This window comes from Miniopterus schreibersii (assembly GCF_964146895.1).
Source record: "Miniopterus schreibersii genome assembly, chromosome: 2".
Classification (NCBI taxonomy): domain Eukaryota; kingdom Metazoa; phylum Chordata; class Mammalia; order Chiroptera; family Miniopteridae; genus Miniopterus; species Miniopterus schreibersii.
Genome location: NC_138102.1, coordinates 174,790,620 through 174,813,391, shown reverse-complemented (window position 1 = coordinate 174,813,391; position 22,772 = coordinate 174,790,620). Strand labels below are relative to the sequence as shown.

Sequence of the window (22,772 nt, the reverse complement as noted above, 5' to 3'; positions counted from 1 at the left end):
CAAGTTAATCAAGATCGGGGACAAAGTATTAATAAATCCACCGGGATCTTTTTAGAAGTAACATGAGGGTGGAGAATGGGAAGAGGCTAAATTCTCATTAAAGTTACATTTCAAAAGTAAATTATTTTTGTCTGTATTTTAATATTGGCCAAATGATACTGTATTTTAATCTATTGTATCGCTAGCTAAAGTTCAGCTGAATAATTTATTTCCCTGTTGTAGCAGAGCGAGATGCTTCTCCTGTCATGGTGTCTGTTTCTCAGGCACCTTCTCTCCTGGAGAAGCGGGTGGAGGGCAGGCGTCGCCCCCATTACACTGCAGAGTGGGGGGTGCCAGGTGAGGAAACATGAGACCATGGAGCCCTGGGTAAAAGCATCTGCTCATGGCGCTGGCGGCAGAGGCGGGGCTGAAATCCAGCCACGCTGACTCCAGAGTTATTTTTTCCTGCGTGTGGAGGCGCTGGGTTCATTTCCAGAATCTCCTGCAGCTCCAGAGGCAGGCAGATGGGGGGAGTTACCTTGGCCTGCACAGATCAGGGAACTCGCCTTCACCGTCACGTAGCATTTGGGTCACCCCTCTTGGAGGTGGTGCCCACGCGGCCTGCCTGGTGTCACGGGGTTCAGTCCACCTGAGCCTCATGCATGACTTTTTCCATCTCGGCCCTGACCTTAGGGTAGAGTATCGGAGGGCACGAGGATGATTGAGACAGAACCAGTCTTTCTTTTCTTAATGTATTAAAAACATTAAAAAAAGCCCACCTCAGAGTAAGGCATGAGGCCTTGTACCTTGTTGAGGGGCCAGTGTGACGTGGTGGTTGAAGAGCCGCAAAGCCCTGGGACCCACCACGTTCTGTCTTGGTGACCTTGGGGAGGCTGCATGACCTTTTGTGCCTCAGTTGCCTCTGCTGGGAAAAGGGACGAATGATAGTGCCTTTCTCCTAGGATTGCTGAGAACTGAGGAAGGACCATGTGGAATTCCTACCTGGGGTATACTGGGTGCCCCGGAATAGGAGCTGGTACCTTTCTGCTCTTACCGCCGGTAGAATGGCAGGAGCAGGAACAGTGGCGGTGCTTTGCCCGTCATTTGTAGCAGTTACTGGTGGCACGTCTCGCCTCTTGTTAACAGCGTCTTACACCTTGCTTGAGAACCCCCAGCAGTTGCCAGAGGTGTGACGGTCATTGCGCTCGCCGATCGGGCTCTTAAACTGCGCCTCCTGTCTTTTTCCAGAGGCCTCAGTGTTGTCCCTGACGAAGAAGTCATCGAAATGTATGAGGGGTCCCACGTGCCTCTGGAACAGATGAGCGACTTTTACGGAAAGGTAACGAGAAATGTATTTAGTCAACACAGCCTGTCTTTTTCCGTCTCAGAACATGGCCTGGCACGTTCAGGAGCTTGGATTCCCAGGCTCTGTGGCTGCTCATAGGGAACTGACAGGGAAATTTGGGGTTGTGTTTTGCGAGACCCAAGGTTGAGAGAGGTGGGTATGTTACAGGCTCCCTAGGTTCTTCCATGGTTCTTTCCTGGCCCTTTCCTCCTTGCCTGACGGAGGCTCTTGACACCTTGCTCGCCCCTGCCCCCGCTTGTCACCATCTCCCTGAGGTGTCCGCATGTTCTGGATTGAGTCCTTGGGGACGATCCAGGCAGCGGTGGTCGCCTCCCCTGAGATTGAGGGCAGGAGGTTACCTGTGCCTGAAGGGAAACCTCTGCTTTTCTAACTTTTGTGGTTCTCTTTGCTCCCCGCATTTTTCCTTCTTTTCTTATTAGATGCATTGTCTAATTTGCATTTTCAATGTGCAATGGCAGGTGTCTGGAAAGGCCCTTTTTCAGGCTCACACATAGGGTTGTGAGGTGCTCAAACTCAGGCATTAAGCGGCTTTTTCTGTCATTCCACGCGTGGTAACCTATATGAGAGTGTGAGCTGGGAGTGGGACAGAACACAAGGGGAGTGGAAGGGGAGGGCGGTTAGCCTTTCGGGGGAAATCGGGGCATCTCCTTGGATGTGCTGGTTATGCCTGGAGCGAGGTGTCCGCTCGGCCGTGGACGGTGAGAACACGGCGAACATTTTTAGTTTGTAGTGTTAGGATTTTCCCGTCCTCGTGGGGAGGGATCAGAGGTTGACCAGAACCCCTCGGGAGAGGGTCTGCTGGCTCAGCTCGGTCGGCCTTCCTTCCTGACTGCCCCCTGCCCGCAGAGCTCCCACGGGAACACCATGAAGCAGTTCATGGACATCTTCTCCCTGCCGGAGATGGGCCTGCTGTCCTGCGTGAACGAGTACTTTCTGAAGAACAACATTGACTACGAGCCTGTCCACCTGTACAAAGACGTCAAGGTTGTGTGGGCAGAGGGGGGTCACGGGTTCGCACCGCTGCCAGCTTTTCTGCGGAGCTAGCAGAGTCCTTCGGGCCCTTTGTAGGGTCGGTGTGTGAAAGAGCCCTTCGCCTGGGAGCTCTTATAGTTCGTTCCTGAAAATCGTAAGGTGTTACGTTAGGAGAGCTGGAAATCAGTCACATCTGTGGTTAAAAGCAGAGGGTCCTCGTATTGTTACCTGGATTTCTTAATTCTTCCTGACCAAAGGCCAGCGCCAGGGCACCCAGCCAAAGGGGCGAGTGGTGCCTGAGGTCCAGCCTGTACAGGCTCATTCCCGCGCCTGGCCGCCGGCTGGGGTTCATGCCTCAGGGACTGCAGCTGCCCACAGGAGGCGGTTGTCTCTGGCACACAAAGGTTCTGCGCAGGCCCTTGGAGGCCCTGCAGAAGCTGTGCAGAAATCCATTTGGAGGGGAGACAGATCAATATAAATATTTATATGCATATATGCACACCTCATTTATATAGCTTTTTATTTATATATTTTAATTCACATTCATATGTGTTTATATATATATTCTTTAAACTGAACTTTTCAGTACTTAAAAATATTTATGTATTTATCTAATGTGTATTTCTTATATATTTATAAGCATGTGTTATAAATATGTTTATATAAAATATATATTACACATATAACACATACTTATTTAAATATATGTATTTTTAAAAGCTCCATATTCATATCCTACAACATTTTTTATTATATGTTTATGACTAATTAGCATTTTGACTGCCCTGTATCATGGGTTTTAGGCAGCTAAAGGATGAATTGTAGTTTCTCAGTATCAGTCTAGTGTTATGTGAACTGAATTTAAATATTTAGTTTCTAGTCTCCTTTTGTGTATACAGACACTTCATTTGTAAGAACCTTTAAGAATCACTTATATTTATGTAGCCCCTTGCGCTCATGAGTAGAGATGCTTATTTAAAAGTTCAGTTTTTACTGTTAGTGTGATGACCACCAATAGTGAACACGCATACTGAGTTTTCTGTGTTCCAGGCACTGTTTTTCTGAGTGCTTTATGCATATGCACTAATTAAATTCTCACAATAATGCCTTGAGGAAGATACTGTTATAGTCACTCTCGTCTCATAGCTACATTGAGGCACAGAGAGGTTGAGTAACTTGCCCATGGTCACACAGCTAGTAAATAGCAGAATCTAGATTTCAAGCTGAGAAGTTTGGCTCCGGCTTGCTTCTTAAGCATTGCCTTCTGCCGATGTGACATTGAGACAAGCCTGTGCTGGAAGGGGACTGAGGTTGAATTTATAGTCCAGGGTGCTCATACTTGACAGAAATCTCCTACTAACTTTCTGAGGCTTATGGCCCAGTTTGTCTGCAGCCCAGTCCCCTGCCACAGGCTCTGAACATTTCCATGTGCCTTCAGGAGTGCCACCTGTGTAGAGGACCTGCTCAGTGCTACCTGAGAGTGGGACTGTGCTCTGGCATCTGCCAGGCATCAGGCTGCCACACCCCTGGGCCTGCCAAAGGGTCGGCTGCTTCCTCCTGCTCATGTCCGAGAGCTGGACCACATCTCTGCCTCAGTCACCATCCCACTGATGGTTCTCGCCTCACTGGCAGCACTGAAGAGAGGCAGGTCCATCCCTCGTTGGCCTCTGCCTCTTTTTCTAGATGCCTCTGCCTGCTGTTGGAATCCAGGGAAGGGTGCAAAGATGAAAAATACAATAATGCCCCTCGCGCAGATGACCTGGAATCATTGTTCATGATACTACGTATAAATTATGGTTTATCATATGGGCCTTTTTTCAGAATTATCCACACAGATCACCTCCTCCCAGTGACCCTTTTGCACATTGCACTGAAAACTGCCACCATCACCATGGAAACTTAAGTTTTCCCCACAGGGGCCACCTCTGATGAACGGGCCAGACTTTAGATTTCATTTAGTGCTTGGATTGCAAGCTCCTAATGACAGACGTTATCACGAGTGCCATTTCACTTGTATTCTTACTCAGGCCAATACACTCACTGATGGAAAACATATCTTTTGACAGGATTCAATTCGAGACGTGCATATCAAAGGGATCATGTACCGAGCCATTGAAGCAGACATTGGTACGTACCTGGCATTGCCGTGAAGCTCGTCCCAGGCGGGCGCCTCCCCATGGCACTGTGCAAGCATTTTACTTCCATCACAGGTGCTGAGCAGAGGCTCTAGCACCTTTCCGAGTGCCGTGCAAGGACCCCGCACCCCCTGCATCCTCGTGTCCCAGCCATCTCCCTCTCTTCTGCCTTAGAACTTGACAAGATCCTGACTCAGAAGGAGAGGCGCTGGCAACTGCAGCCCGTTAGTTTCCTCCCCATAGACCAAGGAGGCGGGGGCTTGGCTACTGATACAGTGGACACTGATAGACCACCCTGATCTAGGCTCCCTTAAGACTCGTTTCTCTTTCCCCACGTGCCCTGGACGGCACTGGGCCCATAGGCCCCATTCAGTAAGCACTTGCAGATTGAGTGGACCTCGTGCTGAATCTCTGCGTGAATTTTTCTTTTGCTCTCAGATAAGTACATCTGCTACGCTGAGCAGACCCGCGCGGTGCTGGCCAAACTGGCTGATCACGGCAAGAAGATGTTCCTCATCACCAACAGCCCCAGTAGCTTTGTGTAAGTGTTTCCTGGCTCCCTTCTGGCTCCCTTCTCTTACTGCATTTAATGGTTGGAAATTTGCAGGATAGAGTTGCAAAGACAGTTAACCCCTTCAATGTTATGCTAACCTGGCTGACGTGTCGTTTAGGGACAAAGGGATGAGGTATATCGTTGGAAAAGACTGGAGGGACCTATTCGACGTGGTCATCGTTCAGGCGGAGAAGCCACACTTCTTTAACGATAAGCGGAGGTGAGTGTCTGCCTCTCTAGGCGACTAGGTTTTACTCATTTGCTGCCTTGAATACTTAAGATGTAGTGTGTCTTCGTGAAATCCACTTGGAAATCACAAGCATCTGACATGAAAGCTTTGATTTTTAAGTCTCGTAAGTACTTACGAGGAGGGTGAGCTTAGACGCCTTACACGTGTCGCAGTAGTTCTCAGGCCAACGTGGGCTGCTTCAGTCCTTTCGGTCAGCTTTAAGAAACTGATGGATAACAATGAAAAATGCAAACTTATCCTCACATAGTATAGGAGATCTCTTGATGCAGACACATTGCGAAGCCTAACAGAACTGCGGCAGCAAACCGAGCTCTTTATGTAGAGCTCTAAATGGTACCTTTAAAATTGCAGTTGGATTTTGCAAAACTTCTTTGCAACACAGGTTTTGCGTCAGGTGGAGTACATTTCTACTAAGACTTATAGAATGTCCTTCTGCTCTGGTAGCCTCGGGAAATGGGAGCCGGGGAGTTTGGGTTGTGATGGTGACTCGAGTGTACTCTTAGGATTTACTGAGTGGGGCTCAGGGGTCCTAAAATGTCTTTTAACATGTGGGGCAGACATGTTCACCGGGAGTTGTCCCCCACAAATGTCAATAGTGTTGACAGTTACTGCACTAGGTTTAGAAAAATAACACTTATTTGTACAGTAATGAACTATTTCTGAAACACTATAAGCTACTCTGCCATCGGTGACCAGAAAGCCATCCTGTCTGCTGGGTGATATAAACTGTCAGAACCGGCTAGTTAGTGTTGAATGGATTAAATTCTCTTTGCACTGCTAAGTTCCAGTTTTCCAGGTGTCACAGTGACTCCCGGAAGAAGAGGCAGACAAACCCAAGAACCTTGTGCAGAGACTGAGAAGTCAGGAGAATGAAGGAAAAACTAGAGTTTCGATCAGAAACAGCTATAAACACCGGCTTGCTGCTTTGTCGTTGATAAAATGCCCTCCACCGTTTTCTTATTAGATTCCGGGGTGTGGCCAGGAGAGGGGCTTCATCTCTCCTTTCACCACGGACCTCCTCTCCTGTGTCAGGTTATACACAGCAGCAGGCCAAACAGTGCTTTGGACTATTTTGGGAGTGGGAGGGAGTTGTGGGGGTGTTGTGGGGGGCCCAGCGCAGCGCTCCCCTCACTGCAGCCTTTGTTCTGGGGCCTGGAGTAAGAGCTGAATGATCTCCCACCTGTATTCATCCCTGTGTGATTTTATAGTGATGGAAGGTCAGCAACAACCTAAAGGAACATCCATATGAGGGATGTTAGGCAGCCGTAAAAATGGTGCATTTGAAAAGAAAGAGCAGCGACTGTAAGACCTGACGTCTGAGGAATATGTCATCACGTGGGACATTTCTCAGGACAGTAGAGAGAAAAAGATAGAACCAGTGTACACAAACAACCCTCATTTTATGCTGATTACAAGAGAAAGATAACAGACGTAAAAAAACCAAAAGCGACTGAAATGTGTTTACACCTGGGTACTAGAGTTATGGGTGATTTCCCTTTTCTCCATTGTATTTTTTTTTGCATTTTCCAGTGAGTTTATATTTTTCTAATCAGGAAAACAATTCAAATAGGTGTTACCTTAAAAAACTGAAGGCGAGCAAACCCCTTGTCCTTTGGACCAGCACCCCCAGGGTGCGGAACGAGCCCTTCTTTCCCATTTTCCATCGTAAAAGGGTCCGCCTGGTCCTCTGGTTGGTTTTTTATCAAGAGTGGCGAATTTCAGGTACAAAGCTGGATAAATGTACTGAGGCAGTGTTTGCCACTTTTCTTTTTGAAACAGGGCTGCTTTTTGCAGAAACAAACATTTTCTGTACGGTCAAATGAACCCGGCAAATCTGGGTTAAAGCCAGTTTCCTTACAGGAGGCTTTCCCAGCCGTCGGTAACTTTAAAGGGACTGTATAGTGCACGGTGTTTCCAACTGTGTCTGCCCCTGGAGTTCTTTCTCCATGACCCATCCTTGGACGTGGGGTGCGGGGTGGTTGGGGGTGCTGTTCGGGAGCCCTTGCCCTGGGCCGGGGGATGTGGTGGACGTGTTTTCGGGGCTTCTCAGGCTCTTGCAGCCCCTCCTGTTCCCAGGGAGTGACCACGTCGTGTTTCACACGGCAGGCAGCCTGCGTGGCCACCACGTGTCATAACGTTTCCCGTTTCTGTCCTTAGGCCTTTCCGAAAGGTGAATGAGAAAGGTGTCTTACTTTGGGATAAAATCCACAAGTTGCAGAAAGGCCAGATCTACAAGCAGGTATCTCGTGCCCGGTTTACCCTGTGGGTGGCTTTGCTCTGCGTGCTCGGTGCGGATGGTAACAGCGAATGTTCTCCGAGGCTCACTCTGGGCCGGGCAGTGCAGAGCGCTCTGCCCCGGGGGACTGCTTATGCCTTGGTGGCGAAATTTAAGCTTAAGTCAGTATCTAAATTAACTCAGAAATGAACAGTTTCTTAAAGCAAAATTTAAAGCATTACCTTTCATTGTATATAACATTTAAGATACTAGTAGCAAAGCTTGAAAATGTCTCTTTAAGAAACATTTAATCGCATGGCATATTATTTGCCCAGATTAGTAATTATTTCCTGACAAGCTGTGTCTTATCTACAGTTGTAATATATTTTGGTATTATATAAGGCTTGCAAATGTTTGCATAAATGATTGACTTGCTGACTGTTACTCTGCTACTGAAGTTTTTTTTTTTTTAAACATATTGATACATTCCTGGCGGGTTTATAACAACCTGCTAGACTTGGCATTCAGTCTATGTTCTAGGCCTTGAAAAACTAGCTTTGAGACAGCCATTCCATTACTAGGAAGTTAGCCTAAGAAAATTATTAAGATAATTATAGCAGCTAAAACCCTGCTATAAGAATGGAGCTACTTACGAAATAAAGTAAATGATAACAAAATAAATGTCCAACATGAGGGAATTGGTAAAATGAATTGTGGTACTTCTCAGGAATGAAGTTTCAAGGCAGGTTAATATTTGACCCGGAGAGACAGTCATAGCATGTAAAGTACAAACAGATTGTTCCAAAGAGGTATATACAGTATGAATCCTTTTTGAAAAGTACATCTGACGTAGAAGGAAGACCTGAAAGATTTCTTACTAAGATGCTTTAATCTTTATATTTTGATATTTAAAATAAATTTTAAAATCAAAATAATTTTTTAAGTTTTGAAAAAAGGTATTTTGGGCTCTGGGTTATACACAGGCCTCTGCCTGTCACAGGATATAATATCTCTATTTCCCTTACTGCAGGGCAATTTATATGAGTTTTTGAAGCTCACTGGATGGAGAGGATCCAAAGTGTTGTATTTTGGTGACCACATATACAGCGACCTGGCGGTGAGGAGGGCCTTTTTTCCTATTTCTCCTTTGGGGGACAGACGTGTTAGTCCCACTAATTAAGGAATTTCTCTTTTGGTTAAGATCATTTTTGTGCTTTCATAAAATGAGGAGTAGGTGGCCGCATTTTTTTTTTATTTTTATGTCTCATATTTTATAGAACAGGATGGATCAGTCATGAAAAAGATACATTTTTTGGGACCTGATGGAAGTTAGCAGTTGATACAGAGTTTATCAGAAAAATCTTTCTATTTAAGTAATGATAAGAAATAAATGCCAGTGTTGTTTTCTTTTCCATTTATTAATGCCTCAGCAACACACAACTGAGGTAGCCGTTATGTGAAAGTGAGGCTTTTCATGCCCCTTGGAATGAGTCTTGGAGGCTTTTCATGCCCCTTGGAATGAGTCTTGGAGGCTTTTCATGCCCCTTGGAATGAGTCTTGGAGGCTTTTCATGCCCCTTGGAATGAGTCTTGGAGGCTTTTCATGCCCCTTGGAATGAGTCTTGGAGGCTTTTCATGCCCCTTGGAATGAGTCTTGGAGGCTTTTCATGCCCCTTGGAATGAGTCTTGGAGGCTTTTCATGCCCCTTGGAATGAGTCTTGGAGGCTTTTCATGCCCCTTGGAATGAGTCTTGGAGGCTTTTCATGCCTCCTGGAATGACTAGAGGAGTATTTCAGGACTTGAACTGTGGTTGAACCTACAATTGCAGGTAGAGGGGGGCGAGTCCCGCGCCTGTGTGTCTGTGTGTGCTGACACTCTTCCCGGGTGACTCCTGCACCCCCCTGTGTAACCTCATCTGTCCAGGGGGTTGAGGCATCAGGGTAGTGCCGGCCTCAGAATGAGTTAGGAAGTGTTCCCTCCTCTTCAGGTTTTGGAATTGTTTGAGAGGGATTGATGCTAAGTCATCTTTAAGTGTTCGGTAGAATTCGCTAGTGAAGCCATCTGGTTCTGGGCGTTCTATGGCTGCAGGTTTTTTGATTACTAATTCAGTCTCCTACTAATTAGAGACCCATTCAGATTTCCTGTTTCTTTGTGATTCAGTCTTGGCAGGTTATGTGTTTCTAGGAATTTGTCCGGCTCATCCAGGTTATCCAGAAGTTGTTGACGTACAGAAGCTCTTAGTACTCTTTTTAACCCCTTTTTATTTCTGTAGAATCAGTAGTAATGGCACCACTTACATTTCTGATTTTACTAAATTGAGTTTCCTTTGTTTTTTCTTAGTTAAGATAAAGGTTTGTCAATTTTGTTGATTTTTTTTTGAAGAAGCAGCTCTTGGTTTTGTTGATTTTTTTCCCCCTAAAACTCTGGTGTAATCTTTATTTTTTCCTTTGTTCTGCTAAATTTCAGTTTAGTTTTTCTAGTTCCCTAAAGTATAAAGTTATTTGAGATCTATTTTAATGTCAGTGTTTATAGCTATAAACACTGTAGCAGCTGTAAATCTGGGTGTGTTCATTTGCAGTTTTATTTGTCTCAAGGTATTTTCTAACTTCCCTTGTGATCTCTTCTTTGACCCATTGATCAAGGGTGTTGTTAAATTTCCACAAAATTGTCAATTTTCCAGTTTCCCCCCTGCTATTGAGTTCTGGTTTCATTCCTTCTGAGTGGAAAAGATACTTTGTGTGACTTTAATCTTAAATTTATTAAAGACCACTTGACATTGTGTATTTACTTGCTTATTTGTTCTTTGTATTTCCCATGAGGGCACAGATGGGTCAGTTTTTGTTCATTGTTTTATCCTCAGTATGTAGAACAGGGCCTGGCAAATAGTACTTGAAAAATATTTGCCAAATGAGAAAATGAATGGCCTTTTAGTACAATGGTTGCCTATTTTAGATTTTCCAGGACATAGTTGACATCAGCTAGTCTGGCTTATTGTCAAATCATCAGGCTTTATGTGAATGGAAAATGTGATCGTGTGTGTTTATGTGGTGTGATCATACCAAGTCTGATAGTCCACGGTTCCCCTTAACCTGCAAGGCCCGGTGCACAGGGGCTGCTCCCAGCCCTCGGTGGATGAATGGAATGAACACCTTCAGGAGCATCTCGGTCCAGCCTCTTTCTGCCCCTGACGTAACTGTTGTTTTACACGCCATGGTTAATGATTCCAGACCCTGGGCTTCTGCAAGGACTGTGACTCACAGCAGTTATTTCTGGAACAGAAATTTTCTTGGGTGAAATAATTAAAGCCTTGGGCTAACTTGGTTTTAATGAAATGTAATTCACTGAATTCAGCATGGTTAATAACCAACCATTACAATTAAAAAGTAATTCAATGAATGCCTGTTGTGTATGACTTCGGTTCTGTTGAGACTGATGTCGACTTTCTGTGATCTTTGTGATCAGGACTTGACCCTGAGGCACGGCTGGCGAACTGGTGCCATCATCCCAGAGCTACGATCCGAGCTCAGAATCATGAACACGGAGCAATATATTCAAACCATGACCTGGCTGCAGACCCTGACTGGGCTACTGGAGCAGATGCAGGTTTGGGATTTCTTTCTCTCCTTTCTCTTTAAGCCTGAAACTAGTCCATTGGTCAGAGTTACTTTAGGTATTTTCTGTTTAATTGTGGTTATATAGTAGGAGGCATAAGTCACTCTTCAGAATAACTACTGAGATTATTTTGCCCCTGAGAATTTTGCCAGTTTCCCTGAGAGAACTTTAACAGTGCCCCCCAAGCCATTTAGAGAAAGACCCGTGTTTATGTTCCTCTGCCTGAATTCAATTGTGCTCACTTTCCCACTGTAGCCCCTTTGGGAGGTGTCTTGTGGGGGGAGGGGGGTGGGATTCGAGAGTCTGCCGCCTTTTGGGCCTAGTCCTGCTTCTGCCTTTAGCCTGCAGTGGTCTTCTCCATTCTGGGCCTCAGTTTCCCCTTCTGTAAAATGAAGGGTCCTGTGGAATGAACACTTCAGGCTAGGTGCCACGGCTTACTGGAAAATCTCACAGCAAGTCAGGGTCCCTGCGTGCAGTCTCCATTTGATTTTGAAGACAATACCTATAGTTTGCTGGCTTCTGTAAGTCATGTAGCCAGTTTTGGACAGTTAGTGCTTTTTTTTAAAAAAAAATGTTATTGATTGATTTTAGAGAGAGAAAGGAGAGAGAGAGAGAGAGAAAGAGAAAGAGAAACATCAATTTGTTGTTCCATTATTTATGCTTTCATTGGTTGCTTCTTGTATGTGCCCTGACTGAAGATTGAACCTGCAACTTTGGTAATATTGGGACTAGTATTATTTTTCACAGTGATTTCCCAGCCAGTGCAGATTCCCCTCTGTGGTGGCTGCAGCCCCCTTTCCAGTCTCATGAGGCACCTTGCTTTCTCGGTTGGTTCAGCTGGCCGGGCCTGCAGCAATCTCAGTGTGAATGCCGGCTCTTTCAGGATAAGGGGCGCAGATGCCCGCTTTCTTGGCTAACGTACCCGCAGCCTCTGCCCATGGCGTGTCACCCTGCTTTGGAAGTGGCCAGGGAACTGCCTTGCCTGGCCCAGCTGGCAGCCTGTGTGGAGGTGCCTGGCAGTGAGCTCAGGCAGAGCTGCGAGGGGTAGCAGGCCAGGTCCTCACTCCAGGGTGCTCACATTGCAGAGCATGGGGACCCGCATGTCCCCTGGTCTTGCTTCCATGTGCCCCGGCCCCATTGGTTCTTGGCTCTTCTCTGATGAATTAAATACAAGTATATAATTTTTGGTTTTAAGAAACTAGCTATAAGGAATAAAGATAATTTTGTGCAGTCTTTCCGGGTGGCCCTGTCAGAGCCTCGGGTAGCCCAGGGGCTGGCGGACTTCTCCGTCAGACAGTCAGCATGTTAGGCTGTGGGGCCCTCTGGTCTCATCGCAGCTGCTCAGTCAGCTCTGTGCTCGTAGCACAAAGCAGCCTCAGGCAACATGCAAACGGCTGCGTGTCCCTGTGTCCCTGCAACTTCACTGGTGCACACTAAAATTTGAATTGTGTATCATTTTCATGTGTCATGAAATTCTTCTTTTGATTTTCCCCCCAACCATTTAAAAAATAAAACCCATTCTCAAGCTCATGGGCTGATAGAACAGTGGGGGGTGGGCTGGACGTGGCCTCCCCGGTGCAGATGGCCGGCCGCTGGCTGGTTGTAATATCCTGCTCACGCACGTGTGGATGGGCAGGTGCGGTACATGAAGCCAACCCGCATTTTTGCTCGTGGAGAGCGGAGTTTGCTGATTCATGATTGGGGCTAACGGTGGCTGCCGTGTCTGTGGGATCAGCCTGTGGCGTGGGCTTCTGGTTGGTCTTTTCTGATGCTTTCCATCCTGGGGTGCATGCCTTCACTTAAAGGTTAATTATAACTAATTAAGAGTCTTCAAAACATTGTAAAGTGGATGTCAGACACGTGAGAATGTTGTTTTGTGAAGTTTGGCCTGGTAGGGGGAATAGAGCTGGAGAAAGGGGGTGGCTGAAGGGAATACAGTGGCACCTTGGCTTTCGAACGTCTCCGTGGACGAACATTTAGGTTAATGAATGCCGTAAACCCGGACTGAAGTGCTTCGGTTTTCGAACGTGCTTCGGAAGTCGAACATGCCACACGTTTTCTGCTGAGGGCAAGATCCTGAGGCCCAGCTGTTGGCTGTGGATCCCTCGGTTTTCCAATGTTTCAGAACTCGAACGGTCTCCGGAACGGAGTACATTAGAAACCGAGGTACTGCTGTGCAGTTTTTTCCCGGGAGAGGCTGTAGCATGTTTAAATGCTGATGGGATGGATCCAGGTGAGGAGGTTGATCATATGAAAGGGGTGATAGGTGATGGGGACAGGTTCACGGGAGGGCAGGCGGGAGGGAGCCTAGGCCAGGTGCTCGGTGGGCCTTCGACGGGAGGGCCCGAGGGGAGGCTGGGTTAAGGCGCACACAGAGCTCAGGTGGCCCCCCTCTGGGGATGCTCCCCTAGCCTCAGTCTTTGGGGCTTTCCTCCTTTGCATGTCCCTTCAGCAGCCTTGGGCTCTGCGGGAGATGACCTCTCATCCTTGGCTGCCCTCCATTCTAGAAAAGCTGGCCTGGAGAAAATGCTTCGAACTCGGAGACTCAGGTTGGCTCTTCTGGTCTGTAGAGCCTGCCTTAGGTTGGGGGGTGCCACCAGGGGCAGGAGTGGAGGGGAGCACTCACACGGCCTGTGGCAGCTAGTTTAAAGAGGGATAGTAAACAGATAAACTTTGGTAGTCCTTGTTCTGGTCACCAGTCAGAGAATTCTCTCCTGCCAGGTAAAGGGTGTGTGGGCAGAGGCAGGAGGGGGATTCCCTCCCACAGACGGACACTTCAGCTCTGTGGTATCGCATTGTTTTGTGGTCTGCTTACCTGGGCACCCCCCTCCCAGACAGACACACACACGCCTCCATCCTGTCCTCTTATATCATCAGCATCTAGCACTATGCTCAGCACATACTAGGTGCTGAATATATATATGTATCTGTATGTGAATATGTGTATATACGTATATATGTATATGCATAAATAAATTACTTGGGACACCCTACAGATTTTTGATCTAGTCACATACTTTGTAGAGTTTAAATTCTGTAGTGAGTAATTTGTTGATTAAAATGTCGAAGCTAATTTAAACTATGCTCGCAAAACCATCAACACCCCCAGAAGGGCCGGGCCAGTCTCCCCGTGCTCCGGTAGCACGGCCAGCGGTCCCTCAGTGTCGCTGCTTCCTGGTGGTGCAGGCAGTGCTGCTGGGCAAGAATATTACCCAACGCGCAAGCTCAGGGTTTTGTCTGAGCGGCAGAGGCACCGAGCGGGTGCCTGTCACCCAGGCTGGTGAGCTGGGCAGAGCTGGTAAACAGAAGGGCCTTGGCTCCCACGTCAGAAGCAGATGGTTGGTTTGTTTGGTCTTTTCCACTGGGTCCTAAGGCTGCCCCGTGACTGAATTGCAGGGAGCCACCTGTCCCCTGCGATCACGTGCGCCTCTGACAGGCCCAGTGTTTCCGTTCAGCCATAGGGACCTTGCGGAGGGACTTGTGAGATTCTGCTGTGGGCAGTTGCCGTTTTCTTGGTGCCTTTTGCTCATATTTCAGCCCAACCAGCGAATTCTCTGCTTTTCCATCTGGTTGAGGTGCTCTACCTTTTTGCTGTTTACAAAGACATTTTTTTCCCTTAAACATTTTAAACGATAATACAATATTAAGGAAGACAGTTTAAAACAAATTATAATTCTACTGTCCTTGCAAAAATTAAAGAAAAATTTCCAGTTAATTTCTTAATATAGCACATATTTTTACATGCTTCCAATTAGTGGGTGTACCTGTTATTTCCATTTACCTGCCATTTTTATGTTGATGCATATATCTAATATGTGTGATAGATAGTATGTATTCAGTATATGTTTATGTAGGTAACACATATGTGTAACGGGTACATTACACACGTGTACAGTACACATGTATACTTTATGTGGATGCACATGCATTATGTTTATACATAGACATTAACAGTACTTTACTATCTCTAGTTTAATAGGGGCCTTGTTTAATACCTTCATAATATCCAGTTTAATTTGTTAAACCGTATTTCTGTTGTTGGATATTCAAAACTACTTTGGTAAAGAAGGGAAGATTGCAACTGGGGAGTCTGAAAAACGTATTGTTTCATGCAAGTGCCTGTTCCTTAAACTTGAATAAAATTTCTCCAAGAGCCCAACCAGGCTTGGCTCAGTGGTTGAGCATCGACCTAGGATCCAGGAGATTGTGGTTCGATTCCTGGTCAGGGCACATGCCTGGGTTGTGGGCTTGATCCCCAGTTGGAGGCGTGCAGGAGGCAGCCGAACAGTGACTCTCATCATTGATGCTTTAACTTTCTCTCTCCCTCTCCCTGAAAGCAATAAAAATATATATATAAAAAAAATTTCTCCAAGAAAAGCTGCCCATTAAAATACTCTCACTACCTGATGAGTTTATTTGCATTCAGAAGTCTCAGTAATTAGCTTCTGTCCTGCAGGTGCACAGAGATGCGGAGTCCCAGCTGGTTTTGCAGGAGTGGAAAAAGGAGAGGAAGGAGATGAGGTAAGAGCAACCCGTTTTGAACGTGGGGCATCCGCCACCCTGTCTGCGTTTGCTCAGCCCACGTACATGCCCTAGGCATACTTCCAGACACTCCTTTTTAACTCCCAGGTATGACTGTGACCCACCCCAGTGTCCATCTGCTTCCAGTGAGTGATGCATGACATTTCCTTGAGGCAGGAGTGACCTCCCTCACACCTCCTGCCCTTGCGTTTGTTTCTTTTTTAAGAATCAAACGAACGTGCTCTTATTTTTCACCTAAACAGACATTCACAACATATCTTGATTCCACAGTCCCTGCCAGGCCCCATCTGATGTGAAGGCCCCGGGAGAAGGAGCCTGCCTTCCATCCCTGCCTGCTTGGCTTTCCCATTTGGGCAGCCGGGGCCCACATGGTGGTGGTGCTGGCTGCGCACAGTGTGGCTCCTGAGACAGTATTGCAGGAGGCGGGCCCTGCCCCAGAGTGAATTTCTGGGGCTCGTCCAGCCCTGGTGCTTGCTTGTAACCACACTGTTTTAGGAATGTGCTGCACTCAGTGTCATTGTGTTGACTGGTGAATGCCCGCCTGCTACCAGAGAAGTTTGGCGGGTGTGCATCTTAAGGGAACATTGTTCAAGAGGCCCCTGGACTGTCAGGCTTCCCTGCGAGGATGCTGTTATGCGGACACTGTTTACAGGGTATTTCTGCTCGTGTGCTTGGCCTCCACTGCCCTGGGCACAGCTGTCTCTAAGGTTTGGAGGGAGCGGTCACTGTTTGGTTCTGGCCTCTGAGCAGTGGACAGCTTGATTTGGGGACAGGGCATGGAGAGGGGACAGAGCCCCTCCCCCGGGCTGCAGAAGCCTGGCAGTATTGACCCCTCCCTCCCAGGGTCTTGTCTGTCAGGGGCTTATTCTAACTTGACTATCACTCTAACATTGGTATAAAAGTGTTGGGTGAGAGGGTGATGGGCATGTAATGAGATTTGACTGTGGGCCCCTTGCCCCTGAAGGCCATGCCTGGGTCCTGCACTCCAGGGACCTCAGATAATTAGATAAAGGAACCATTTCACCCGCCAGAGATTTTTGTTTTGATTTCAAGTTTCTAACAATTTCACATCTCAATGAGACTTTTTAGTAAAAGTTTAAATACCATTTATGTCGCTCCACCCACAGACCTAATAGAGTTCTTTTAATTTCCTACTTTTTGGTCATCAACATCCACTGTCACCATATGATGACCAACTCACTACCAACTCGTGGCTTTTATCACACAATTGTGTAGATGATTATATTTTTTGCTGTGCTTGCCACTGATTAACAGTCAAATGGTAGTTAACATTTTGCTGGAATATTCTGTGTCCAGGGGTCCCAGCCATCAGACGGTGTGAGTGTTCTGTGCACCTGTGATGGGGTGTTGATTTACGTGCAGGGGCTGAGCGCCTGGGGTGGGGTGAACAGCCTTTCAAAATGCTGTCACCTCGGCTTCCAGGAGGCAGTGAGGTGCTCGAAGCCGAGTAATGGATGGTGGAGGTTTATTTACATCATTATAAAATAACCCTTCATTTCTCAGATACCAAAGCGCTTCAGAGTTTACAATATGCTTTTATTTTTCTTACCTTACTCGGTTTCTGCTGTAGCCTTATAAAAGGGTGTGTGTGTCCTGTTCCCACTCTGTAGAGGAGGGACGTGTGGAGACTCTGGAACATTCCACATCTCTCTGTGCCTTCAGAGGCAGCATCTGCGTCTCTGCTTTCGTTTGAGAATGGGGTGCAGTTAGGGGGGCAAACACCTGGAAACGGGAGCCTCTCCAGAGGCCCCAGTAGGAAGTGTCGTTTGGATGGATGGACAGACAGACTGTTTCCTGATTAGAAGTGGGGGCTGCTTCGAGGCTGATTTTCCTCCCAGATGAGTCCTGCGAAAGTGAGAAGGTGATTTTGATCTCGGTGACTGTAGACAGGCCCTTGGACTCATTCCCTGCCGCGCCCTCTCTTCTTGCCTCCTCAGGGAAATGACCAAAGGCTTCTTCAACGCCCATTTCGGAAGCTTGTTCCGCACCGACCAGAACCCCACCTACTTCCTGCGGCGCCTGTCGCGGTTTGCCGACATCTACATGGCGTCCCTGAGCTGCCTGTTGAACTACGACGTGAGCCACACGTTCTACCCCAGGCGGACTCCGCTGCAGCACGAGCTCCCCGCGTGGTCGGACGGGCCCCCCACCCGCAGGCTGCCCCTCCTGCAGGAGGCCCGGGCCAAGTGACCGGCGCCCGCCTGTGGGCACGCCAGGGACAGCCGCGGCCCAGGTTGGGCGGACGCCGAGGGGTTGGCCTTGTGTGGGTAGGAGTGTTGCTTTCGGAAAAGACACAGATAACGCCTTTTGATATTTATTTCGTACCTTCTGGAAGAGACTCGCCGGGTGGCTAAGACGGAAGCCAGCAGCGCACACGTCGGGCTGGATGCAGGCCCCACGTGGAAACTCTGGTCAGTCTTGCTGCCAGAGGTTCTGTACCTGGTGTCAGTTTCCCGGGACAGGGGAGACTTCCTGATGCCATCTCTGTATTCTGGCAGGTGACGCTTTGGAACTCCCTGACCCTTCCCTGGAAAACAGGGAACAGTCCCAGGCGGCGTATTGGGAACGGACGGGCACAGTGGCCTGCAGCGACAAACCGCTTGCAGGAGGCGATGACTTAGTGAGCTCTGCGGCGGCGTAACGCGGCATAAGTAGCAGAGATGATCCCCAAACAGCAGCCCAGTCCCCAGCCATTTGGTACTAGGGCTTTGGCGTTCTGGTGCATCGGTCGAAAGAACAAGAGATACAAGTCCTTAGCCCTGGGTCGTCCTCAGCATCCCCTTCCTGTGGCCCACCCCATCCTGGGGAAGGACAGATGGTGCCCGCAAGCAATGGGCGGGTTCGCGTCTTTCCCCGGAGGAGGAGAGAAGAGCTCCTGGTTGCCTTTCCAGCTGGCAGGACAGACTGTAGATTAAGGCTGGGAGCAACAAGCAGGTCAGAGCCAGCGCTTGGTGGAGGGTCCCCTGAAAATGCCACCCGAGCATTGGCTTGATGTGCTCATTGGTGGACAGAAAATGAAACCGAAACAAAAAAATCCTTGTAAGGAAATGCCACGCCATGCCATGCCGTGACCTCGCTGGGTTGCGTTGGTATCTTGCTAACACGTAGGCATTCCCAGGAACCGTCCTTTTCTGGAGGGTAACAAACGTGCCCGCCTTGTGCATGGATTATCGGGGGAGACGCGGGCTTGCATCCAGCAGGGAGAAGGGCGCCAGGCTCCCCCCTTAGCCGGCTCCCACCCTCTGCTCCCCTTAGCTTTCTTTCCTGCCATGTTTGTGTGGCTGTGTTGGGAGTCTGAGGGGTTTTCTTTAGGTGTCTGTATTTAAGGTGGGAGATAAGGGGCATTGAAACAAAGAGAAAAAGGGTTAGAAAATGATTTAGCTGACTATTTCTCTTGTCTTTCTAAGGACAATGAAAGGGGCCTGCATTCTCAAACCTAGCGCCCAGCTGGTACATGAAGGGGGCTTGTGGACTGTGCTTGCTAATTGAGCATTTTTGCTGTGATAAGTATATGGGAACCAGCTGTTGACAGGAGTGCTAGTTTGGCAGACCATAGGGTGCCTGCTGGAATGCAGAAATTAAATGAGCACTGTAGCATGTTTGTAATGCCACTTGTTATAATGGGATTTTACTTGTGTTTTCTTGTATTTAACTGTCACAGTGAAGGTGACCCATTAGACCCAGTTGGCCCGATCAGTTAGATGCCTTTTTCCTGCTGCATTTTATTGTAACCACAGTGGTCCGTTCCTTTTTTGGAATGGGGCAGCCTTTTGTTTACTGTTTGTTAGCTCCTAGGTGTTGTGAGCATCAGAGTTGATTGGAGACGGCATTTAAGGGGCGCAGGTGGAGGCCAGAGCTGCTTAGGGTTGGGGCCTCAGAGGGCACACTGGTGCTTTTGGCGGCTGCTTTGGGGAAGCTGAGTGAGGAAGTAGTTACTGTTATTTTAATTTCTTAGTTTTTATCTAATCAGGTATTTGTTGGATGTCTCCTAGGTGCCAGTTACACGGGGATTTGTTTACTCAGGAATGAAGTAGACTGTTTTTTAGTCCTGCTTTCGTGGGTGTGTAGGTTGGGTAAGCCAAGCCATGGGGGAGAAATACATTTTCTATTTCACGATTTATTACCAATTAAGGTTTCAGTTTCTGCGCCATCAAACATGGCAGTGTTGAGATCTACCACTTGGCAGGGGCCTGGTATCTGTCTTAGCAGGCTCCCCCCCCGCCCCCCCGCCCTGAGTGTGTGCTTGGCAGGCGGCAAACCCATGCCCGGGCCAGCAGCTCGGGTCAGGACAGCTGTCTCCCCGTGAGGGACAGAGGCACCCTCCTCGTCCTCGCCAGTCATTGTCCTGACTCGGCTGGGTTTGGCATGCTGCACGGGGCATTCTGTTCCTTCCAGCTTGTCTTTGGTGCACACGCTGGTGAAAGCCTGTTGGTCCAAGGGAAGGGAGTCTATTTTCCACCCTTCAAGATAGCAACTTGGAAAGTGAACAGAATAAAATTAGTGTGCACATTTAAAAATATTTTCCATTTTTAGCTTTGGTTAGACTGATTTTCTAAGAATTATGTGAACGAAAATTCATAGTCCAGGGGCAACATGCCAACATGCGCATGGTACCCGGAGCAGGTTGCCTTGGAGGGACCCTCGCAATTGGTTTTCCCAGAGTTGCGTCTATAGATGAAAACTGGCTTTTAAAATATTTTAGGAGTTTGGGTTAGAGCTCCTACTTTCCTCCAAACATAGTCTCAGTCTCTCTCTCTCTCCCTCTCCCCTCCCCCATCTCTCCCTCTCCCACTGCCCCCCCCCCCCCAATACTCTTCAGCTTCATTTCCTGCTGTCGCTGTTAGCACAGTGTAACATAAACCACCTGTTACCGACTCGGGTACCTCTCAGGCTAAATTGCTAGTTGCTTTGAAAGCATTGGCCCTCTTCATTACTGCAAAGGAGAAATGGAAAGTAATTTCTCCTCCTAGCTAATTTAGCTTTGGTTGAGCTAAATGGCTTTTCCTCTCTCTTCCTCCCAAAAGGCCCTTGAAGCAGTAGAGAGCTGTGCTCAGTATTGGAACGAGTTTCCACTATGCAGAATGCTCATTTGCTGCCAAAGACCCTCTTGGGGGACCTCGCTACTGAATTTGGCCAGAGGCCGGGCTCCTCGATTGCTCTATTCATCTGTGTGTTTGCCCTCATGTTATCAGTTTCCTTTTGTACCAATTTCCCGTTTTCTTTCTTTTTTATCTGCCTTAGGATTTGACACCCGAGTGGATTAAGGACAGGAAAGGGAGTGAAGTTTTCTAAATGCGGGGTCAGCACACTTTTCCTGTAAAGGGCCAGATAGTAGGTATTTTCAGCTTTGCAGGCCGTTCTCTGTTGCCACTACTCTAGGAAAGGACACAAGTTTGTTCCATTACAACTTGATTTATAAAAACAGCTTGCAGGCTGCATCAGGCCATAGTTCGCAACCTTTGCTCTGTGCAGATGAACAGCCTCCTGGCGGGGGCGGCAGCAGGGAGGAGCCCTGTAGGTAAGTGCCCCGTATTGCCCTGGGCGCTACTCTGGGCATCTTGACTTATGTGGCCAGAGTGAGATACTGTGTCCCCAGCACTTGGCATTGTCCTGTGTGATTGAGCCGCCGGGCTCGGGCACTAGCGCTAGTTAAATATACCTTAGTGTAGTTGTTTGTGACTGTGGTTGTCGTGGGTGATGGGCTTGGCTGCCCACATAACCCTTCAGGACTGAAGGACTGAGACCCCCAGCTGCTGGGTGTCCAGTGGCTGTGGGCCCTCCGTGGGAGTTTCCTCTGCTGAAAAGCCCTGCCCCCAAAAGGTCACTCCCCCTCCTCTGAGCAGCTCCCTTTCCCTAGCCTCTCTTCCCTTCCCAGGCGGGGATCCCCAGAACTCACCCCGTAACCTTCCTGCTCGGATCTCCATCTCAGCGTGTCTGCTCTGCAGAACCCACCCCGCGACAGCCCCTCTGTACGTTTCTAGTACCGCAGGCTTGACCTCTGACTTAGGAAACTGTTTTCTGATTATTTAGTTGAATGACTAATTGTGCCTGTAGGGTAGCAGGCACAGTAAATGCAAACTAGGTAGACCTACTATTTATTCTGAATGTGAACTTGCTATTTATTCTAAATGTCGATTTTATGTTACCTGATATTGAATTTATTGCCAAATAAAAGAGAATTGAATTGTATTGTCCAGTTTACTGTAAGTCATCGGTTTTTGTGTGCTTAAGTTAGTAGCAAAGCCATAACAAATTCTAATATGACCGAAAAAGAATATCCCTGTGAGAGGGAGGGGTGAAAGATTTAGGGTTCATTTCTCACCATCCTTGTGCTATCATGCCCAGCAGAGCACACTTGCTTGTTTTCAGAGCTTGAAGACTGTGTAATTTAGCCACAGATGGAAAATTGGTGTGAGCTTAGTAGGTGGGCAGCAGGCAACCCACCTGGAGTTTCTTTTCTCCCACAGACAGTTCCCTCCTTGAGACCAGGGAGAAGACAGTGATCCACGTGTTTGTCTGCCATCAAATTACTATGAAAGCTGGAAATCATAAGGAATGGTTTTTGTGTGTTTTGTATTTTCTTTTTAAAGATTTATTGATTTTTAGAGAGAGAAGAAGGGAGAGGGGGAGAGAGAAAAATCGATGTGAGAGTGAAACATCGATTGGCTGCCTCTTGCACGCCCCCCGGCTGGGAATCCAACTGGCAACCCTTTCATACACAGAACGACACTCAACCAACTGAGCCACACCGGCCAGGGCTGGAAGCAGTGTTTTAAGGGAAGAAAATACTGAATATACTGAATTAGGAGTGCTATATAAGTCAAATGTCTACTCAGTTTTGGATAAATTTAAATATTTCGAAGAGCTTTTTTTTTTTTTAAACTGTTTATGCATTTGTGCACCTGTGCGTATGTGCACATGTGTATCTGTATTTAAACACCTTTATATCCTTGACCTCTCATTGTGCCAGAACCTTAATCTCATTTCCTTTTCCCATGGACAAGCCTGTTGTTTTCCATCAGGTCACTTGCCTTTTGGTACCTGTGATGGTGGGATTGGTGGCCCCCCTAGAAATCTGTCCCACACTCTTTCTGGGGGGTGGTTTCCTGGACACGTGGCATTCCTCCC

General features: G+C 47.7%; 1 protein-coding gene across 1 annotated transcript in view; it reads left to right on the top strand.

Moving 5' to 3' along the window:
- The window catches only part of NT5DC3 (5'-nucleotidase domain containing 3), a 52,991-nt gene extending 31,143 nt beyond the window's left edge, over positions 1-21,848 (top strand). The window contains exons 5-14 of the mRNA XM_081129778.1: positions 1,228-1,318; positions 2,192-2,329; positions 4,384-4,444; positions 4,891-4,993; positions 5,124-5,225; positions 7,413-7,494; positions 8,501-8,587; positions 10,932-11,072; positions 15,538-15,602; positions 17,582-21,848. Coding sequence (XP_080985904.1) covers positions 1,228-1,318; positions 2,192-2,329; positions 4,384-4,444; positions 4,891-4,993; positions 5,124-5,225; positions 7,413-7,494; positions 8,501-8,587; positions 10,932-11,072; positions 15,538-15,602; positions 17,582-17,834 — 1,123 coding nt within the window. The 3' untranslated portion in view covers positions 17,835-21,848. The remainder of the gene's footprint in view (positions 1-1,227; positions 1,319-2,191; positions 2,330-4,383; positions 4,445-4,890; positions 4,994-5,123; positions 5,226-7,412; positions 7,495-8,500; positions 8,588-10,931; positions 11,073-15,537; positions 15,603-17,581) is intronic.
- Positions 21,849-22,772: the final 924 nt, after the last annotated feature.